The 7,457-nt window shown below is 44.5% G+C and overlaps 1 protein-coding gene across 3 annotated transcripts; it reads right to left on the bottom strand.

The window, feature by feature from the left end:
* Positions 1–816: 816 nt before the first annotated feature.
* Positions 817–5,425, bottom strand: LOC100282912 (uncharacterized). 3 transcript variants are annotated; one of them, XM_008649659.3, is made up of 10 exons: positions 5,053–5,425; positions 4,630–4,849; positions 4,256–4,334; positions 3,667–3,765; positions 3,452–3,565; positions 2,884–3,041; positions 2,202–2,277; positions 1,865–1,950; positions 1,574–1,732; positions 817–1,495 (listed from the first exon to the last, which is right to left on the bottom strand). In XM_008649659.3, exons 2-10 carry the CDS (start codon positions 4,728–4,730, stop codon positions 1,150–1,152), a joined length of 1,218 nt encoding a protein of 405 aa, XP_008647881.1. In that variant the 5' UTR covers positions 4,731–4,849; positions 5,053–5,425; the 3' UTR covers positions 817–1,149. The 3 variants fall into 3 exon arrangements, with proteins under 3 accessions (XP_008647881.1, XP_008647880.1, NP_001149290.1); XM_008649658.4 differs by having other exon boundaries at positions 4,630–4,908; positions 5,053–5,232; NM_001155818.1 differs by having other exon boundaries at positions 871–1,495; positions 4,630–4,852; positions 5,053–5,175.
* Between the last annotated feature and the right edge of the window lie 2,032 nt (positions 5,426–7,457).

The raw sequence follows: 7,457 nt of genomic DNA, 5'->3' as shown, positions 1-7,457 counted from the left end.
ACATAAGCTAATTATAATAGATAACTAGAGCATCTCTAGCAATTAAGCGTAAAAATGAGTCCATAGAAATTCAATCCAGGCATCATAAGAATATAAGATAGAACATGATTTTAGAGAGGGGATCTAAAACTAGTTCATAATTAAAATATTTTTTTTATCCAGTTTGCCTTCCTAAACTTTCAACTTTGTCTAATTTATTTTGCTAACTTTCAACTTAGTATAATTTACTCTGCTGATATGGCACATCAGCAGAATTATATCAAAACCACTCAGGGCTTGTTCTTGTTCGGTTAGCTCTCAATCCATGTGGATTGAATGAGATTGAATGAATTTAAATCTCAAACAAGTCAAACTTCTTAATTTTTTCAATCTTATCCAATCTATGTGTAATGAGAATAATCAAATAAGACCTCAAGGTGCAAAAACAAAAGATATTAAGAATCGAGTGGGTCAAAAGAAACTGGTTTCAAGGAGCAAAATCGGATGACCGTGATACTTGAAGGAGATGAATTGGACTTTTCCCTATAGAAATCATTAGGCTAAAATTGCAGAGTTTTTAAAATATGGTAAAAAAAAGCGGTCCTCTTATAAGTTAGCCAGTCTCTGCTGCCTTTGAACTCTTTCTTGATTTTTTTCGATCTATAGACAGCTCAAAGTGGGTTTCTGGCATGCGTTGCACAGTAGCTTTTCCCAAAGACAACGACCGACCACTTTGGTGCCCTGTGGCCGGCAGCAGCAGTCTGAATCTACTGAATAGCTGCAGCACGCACGCCTCTGACAGACCTCCAAGTGATACACCACACACAGGAGCAGAAAGCCAAAAGGGTAAAGTCACAGCAATGCTTCAGACCCAAGCATACCCCCATGCAGTAGATCACAATCATCTATAGAGACCTCAAAGGGAAAGAACCCACAACGCCACACCAACACAACGGCCTCCCAGTAATGTCATATCAGCCAAAGGGAAAATATGAAAAATGAACAAAATGCTACCAAGACAAGTGTACACAGGTCAGCATGAAGGAGACGCCGACGATCCAAACTCCGGCACAACACCAATGTATCGCCTGCCTGGCCTGACCAAGTGTGAGACCAGCCCCAAGAAGGGGAACCCTATATGTACTGCTGCTGCTGCTCACCCCTCCCCTTTCAGTCGCCGTAATCAGTGCTGCCGCTACACGAGCTGCTGCCGTCCCGGCTGTGCTGCGACAGGCCCCTCATGTGGCCCGGAAGGCTGGCCACACCGTCGATGCTCTTCTCTCGGAAGAACCTCTCCCTCTCGGCGTGCTTTGCGGGCGGCGGCGGGATCAGCGGAGCAGGATCAAGTCTCGGTTCCTCGCGGTCCGGCGAGCGGATGTTCAGCGCACCCAGTCTCTTGTCGGGGTGAGGCGATTGGATGGTCAGCGGCCGCCGCAGCTTGTCCTCGGGCATGGATCGGAACGACGGCACCAGGTCATCTGTGTAGTCCTGCGACAGCGCCTTCCCCTTCCGCAGTCTGTTTTAGTAAGGATAGAATTCTGTAAGAGGCTGCATACCACCGTTCTGAAAGAAAATGGTGCATGATCGGTCCTACCTCCGATAGAGACTTTCAGCATCCTCTTCCTCCTCTTCTTCCTTTATATTAGAAGCTACTGCTGTTGTCGGATGAACTGAAAGCAACGCGTCATGCCGGACGAGAACCTTATGTAGCTCTTCATTTAGCTCTATAGCTTGTGATACCAGTGTTTCATCCCTAGCAAATAATAGGGGCGGCACAAAACATCAGTGTGACTGTAGCAGACAGCGACAAGTAACAAAAAGGTGATAGATGTGCACAGATATTCCAACACCATCCAAAGCAACAGTAATAAAACCGGACCCGTACCTTGATGTCATAACAAGGTGCATTATTCGTTGCTTCTGAAACGTACATTGCTCGACAAGATCCAACACAAATTCATCCGTTGCTCCCTACAAGAACACAGCGCTAGGGCATAAGTTATAAAGAGTAAAAGCATTTTAGCTACACAGCAAGAGGATAGAGAGGTGCAAAAAAATCCAACAAGCAAAATTGAGAAGGATACAGATATATTGATGATGTGGATATTAATTTAACAGAACCTTGACTTGTGGTTTTCCATTAGGTTTCAACTCTAGCCTACCCCAACTTGTTTGGGACTAAAAGGCTTTGGTGTTGTTGCAGATATTAATTTAACACATACCTCAGGGTGCCTAGGATCCATAGAATTAAGCACATCCCTCAATACTTCCATGACACTAGAGGCTTTCTGGACTATACTGAAAAAACATCAAAATACGCTGTTAGAACATATGAATTACAGTCCATAAAGACGAGGCAAAATTTGCCGCATCCAGATCCAGTTATATTATTCTAAGTATTAAATCAATAATGAAAGGTATCAGTGCATCACAGATGCTAACTATGGCATCCTGAGGTCATCATGTCATAGGTTCCACCCAGAAGAGATGTATGATGATGTATAAATATCATGGAATAGAAAAAAAGAAAACAACACATAACATTACCAAGTGACACTGCAATTGCAAAAGTAAATCAAAAGCTAAAACAAACTGCGTGCTAATGGTTATTCAACCACATGGCATTGCCGCATGCAATATATCATCATAGTGACTCATAGCAAATTAGCAATGTAGCATCAAGGCATGTTCGCCAAAAATCTATTGACCAAAAAAAAGAAAAGAATGAGCAGTACAAACTTTTTGACATGTTAGGATGTTAATAGGCTAGTTAACCTTGCAACAATAACAGGACATACAAACCAAAAGGAATAGAGGCACCAAAATTTCAAAAAAAAAAAAAACTCGAGATGATTGAAATGTACCACACAGTTCAAGATTAGCATTTCAATGCCAAGAAAGTACCTTGCATCAGGAACAGGCTGAGTGTGCACTTCCTGTTGAGCTTCAGTCAAACGGGTCGATAAACTTTCATTATTTGGTTCTGTTCTCGTTTCTGGGACTGGCACTTCTGCTCGTGTGACAAGAACATTTGGCCGATTTGAAAATTGCACACCAGCAGACTATGGAGGCAAGATAAATGATAGCTTCAGCTATATATCATAATAAACACTGCAAGAACCAAAAACAGCTACTTTCTATTGTAAGCTAACAACAAAATAATATGTTCAAGAGAAGGAATGTGCTGCAGATATTGGAGCCATAGAAGTGGTTAAGGAATAAATCTTGCAACCACCAAGCAAACAACAGCACCACAGAAGTATGTACAACATTTTTATGAGTCTTCACATATTTATAAATAAATTGACAAACAATTTGCACATGTGTTTCAGTTGAGCAGGAAAAAAACATCTAGTAAAAGGAATAAATGCACCAACAGTTAAACATAGCGCTACCAAAATTCTCAACACAAATACATGGGAATAAACAAAGGGAATCAAGGAAAATTCTCAGCTGCAAATATGATACCTACCACCAACTCATAGTATGCCTCATAGTACTGAGGGAACCTTGCTTTAGCTCCACCAAGGGATGTTTGTGTTGCATCTAACAGAAGAAATATTTTTTCTCGAACTGGTAAATCCGTCTGCAACCAAGATAGTGTGTTACGTCAAGACCAATTGGTGAAGTTCCAAATGAGAACAGGTTTCACAATTGCCATAATAAATTCAGTGAAAAATAAGTTACCTTTTTCTTCACTATCTTCACAAGTATTGGAAGAAGGCCATTATCAATGACCTGCCTATGGACAGGCTCTCCGCAATTATTCAGAAGCATCTCCAATAGCTGAATCAAATAGAAGTGAATCTGAATCAAGACTATAGCTTAACCATAAAAACACATTCGCACATTATGTAATGTGAGCTAATTAATTTAAAAACATATGAGAAATGATAGGCCATTTAGGTACAGTGACATCAGGACCAAGACCTAAAATAAGAGTTTAAAAAAATCAAGACATAAATAAAGCAAAGAATCATCCCAGCAGACAAGAAAACGTGTGAAGTACTTCCATGCCCCCTTTTACATCAAATGAGCAGTAAACATTAGCAAGAGTGGCTCTTTTTTCCTTCGTCGACTTTTCCATTGTGGGTGGCTGCGTGAGCAAAAAGTACAGGTCGCCATTCCTTCTTTACATGTCTATGATCCATGATCAAATAAAGAACAAATATGTTCCTGTGTCTATCATAGTCATCTAGATAACTATAGCGCGCCAGTTGAATAGTTGATGGTGGAATCAGGATCCAGGAGGGCTGCTTCTGTGAAAACAACTCACCATAACAGCAAAGAGTTGAGTGGTCTTGCTCCTGCTCCCTATACACTTCTTTACAGACTTGATCACATCCTTCGCTTTCCTGGTGGCAGTGACAGGAAACAGAAAATCAACACATCATTCAAGTGAACAAAAAAAAACCCACCCTTTTCCAAATGGCAACCCACGAGCCACGACTTATGTGCAACAAGAAAAAAAATCATAGCCAACTGGCAACGAGAAACTGATATCGCTCCCAGATCGATTCTCCGGAAAGAAATCGTGACGGTAAGGGCGAATTCATCGTCACAGGCTTCAGCCAGCAAAAGTTGCAATGCTACTCGGTAACCAATGGTTCCGAAAGGGAAAAAAAACAGGAGGGGGGATGGCAAGCATACCCAGGATCCTGCGCCACGAGCTCGCAGATTTCGATGTTCTTTGCCCAATCCATCTCCTTGAGCTTGTCGCTCGTCGCCGCTTTCACCATTTCCGCAGCCATATTGTCCCCCGCGCCTCCTTCACACTGTTACGCCTTCCTCTCACTCTCGAGCAAATCCAGGCCGGCCCCGGTATTCCGCAGCCGCAAGGCGAGGAAAAGGGCGAGAAGAAATCCCCCGTCTCCTGAAACGAAGCCACTCCGAGCGTAAAGATCGCGCCTTCGAGCATAAGCCCGCAGCCTGCGAGTAAGAAGAAGAAGAAAAAAAAGAGGCATTCTGCCCGGGCCGAAAGAACCAGAGGAAGAAGAGGGAGATGCAATCTGGGGCTGAGGAGATGGCGTCGACGGGGAGCAGAAGGGGAGGGAAGCGGTAGCGCGCACCAACCTAGATCGGCAGGAGGTTACGCGCTGCTAGTGGATTTTGGCTGGCGACGGCGACTGCGACGGCCATGGCGCCGGCAAACGCGCGGTGATCCCAGCCGGGGGCGAACGCGGGCGAGGGCTCGAGGAGGGGGCAGTCTGGAAGCGAGTAGGGATTAAGGAAAGGACATGTCTTGTCTTTTTGTTTGCAGATTACACCCTGAACATTTCTGGTGTGGGCTTGTCGGTACCAATTGACCTGCCGGTAAAAAGAATCGAGTCCGAGCTCGGTCCATCCATTCACCGGCGCCTGCAGCAGGGAGGCTGGGGATGGAAAAGTTGACCGACGACCATCTGGAACCGCTCCATTACCGAAGTATATGGAAAAAGCACAGGGTCCTATGCGCAAAACAACGCGGGGCAACCAAAAAAAAGGCGAGCGGGGCAGGCAGCACAGCAGAGGAGAAAGGAGGGAGGAGGGGAGCGGCGTGTGCGTTCCGCTCACCGCTGGGCCCCACCAGGTCCACGCCGCCCGACACGGCGTGTACCCTCCACGTGGGGCCGACCGACGCGTCCGGTGGGTGGTGGTGTGGGGTTGGGGTGGAGGGCCCTGGGCCCAGCGGCGAGTGGCCCGCGGGGGCGGCACGTGGGTTGGCCTGGCCCGGCGCCGCGCTAGTGCTAGCCTGGGCGCGACTGCTTTTGGCGGCGTGCGCGGACACGCGGGTTTGGGACGCTGGCTGGTGGGGGCCCGGCGCGCGTGAGCCCACGTGGAAGTGATGTGTGGTTAGGAGTCGTGTGAATTGTGAGGTTTTCAGTGGCACTAGGAGGAGTCGTCTCTAAATTGAGTCGTTGACGTTGCTACTACCAGTTCCAGATTGGATTGGTAGTGAAGAAAACACATGTACGACCGGCTAGCCGAGCCACTTTAGTCCACCATTAGTCAAGTCATGCTAGTACTTGTTTGACACTTGTCGGTGTAGATTGTATTGCTCGATGCTGCAAGATCTGTGTGAAATGGATTAGTACCGAGAAAACAAGAAAGAAAGAGAGCTGTCAGTAAGATTGTCACTTCATGGCTTGCCAGATGATAACAGCCAGCCTGATATGCAGTGATACTAGCGGCAGCAGAGCACTACTGACGATGATCACCGGCCAATGGTAAAAAAGACTGACTCCAGACAGACACTGAGACGGTTGTGTAGTACTGTCAGTAAAATCACCTGACATCAACAATGACAGGCCATGGAATTGGAGTACTTGTCAGGTATGCTGGTTCATTAAGGAGGTCAGAATGGTGCAGCAACCTTTCTCTGCCCGAGGAATTAATGCTACGGTATCATCATCATCATATGTAAACAGGTGATGCCGTGGTCAAAAAATATATTTCATTGCGTCTTCTATATATCGATCTATCTCCAACCTTTTTGTTTATTAAATGATGTAAATAACGAGCTGAGAACCAATATGTAACGTCGATTTACAATTTTAAACCCCAAATTCATTTTATGGGCCTCAAACAATGCGGCTTTCGGCCCAGCACCAACTCTGGCATGAGGGCCGTCGTTACCGTGGGCCCAGAAGTTTCAGGCTGCCCCCTTCGGCTCACCGCTCACGGCCGCAGCAAGTCGTTTCTGCCTTTTTCTAAACTACTAGTCGATCAAAAAAATTTCAAGATTTTTTATTGATTGTCTCCATTCTCTGTATAATATATTTTTTGATTTGGCTAACTGATGTTATTGTTTACTTCATACAAATATGTCTTGGTACAACACGGCCAATGAAGTGAACGATTAGAAGAGAGTTCACAACGATTGACTGAATGAGCAGAGATTATAAAATGATATAATTCCATCATATAGAGGCCAAATAAGAGAAAGTTTGTGAGATCATGTTTATTAAATAAGTCTCATGAAGTCAAACTTATAAAAAAGATAGATCAAAATATGGAGTGATTGCTAAAGTCAGGCATCAACAAAAACTGGACGTGCTCCATATAAATTACGCTACTTCGTAGAAATTACTAACGTTTAAAACCAACAAATAACCTTTCATTTTGCTGTTAGTGTGACAAATCATTGCTGTTCCATCCAATTCAGCAACCTCAAACACCATGTAGTCCATTGCACCAATGTGGTCTCAGAAACGACCTAATGCTTGCAAGAGCAAAGAACGTCGTGCCATGATTGGGCTGTAGTATCGGCCCATAGTGCTGGCCCAACCCGGCACAATTATTTTTTTATTTTACAAAAAACGTATATACCTATATACAATTTATATTCATTATTAAAAACATCTTAGCATGATGTTCTACTGGCTAGACAGTTTCACCTATTGTCTCCCACCCTTCTTCCATCAGGGCATGGGTTCGAACCCCACCTCGTGCACCGGTTTTTAACATTTTATGATGATTTAATTAAATAGATCGATGGC

Source organism: Zea mays, chromosome 6 (genome assembly GCF_902167145.1).
Source record: "Zea mays cultivar B73 chromosome 6, Zm-B73-REFERENCE-NAM-5.0, whole genome shotgun sequence".
In the NCBI taxonomy this organism is placed as follows: domain Eukaryota; kingdom Viridiplantae; phylum Streptophyta; class Magnoliopsida; order Poales; family Poaceae; genus Zea; species Zea mays.
The sequence above is the reverse complement of the archived record's forward strand: the minus strand, read 5'-3'. Positions and strand labels throughout refer to the sequence as shown.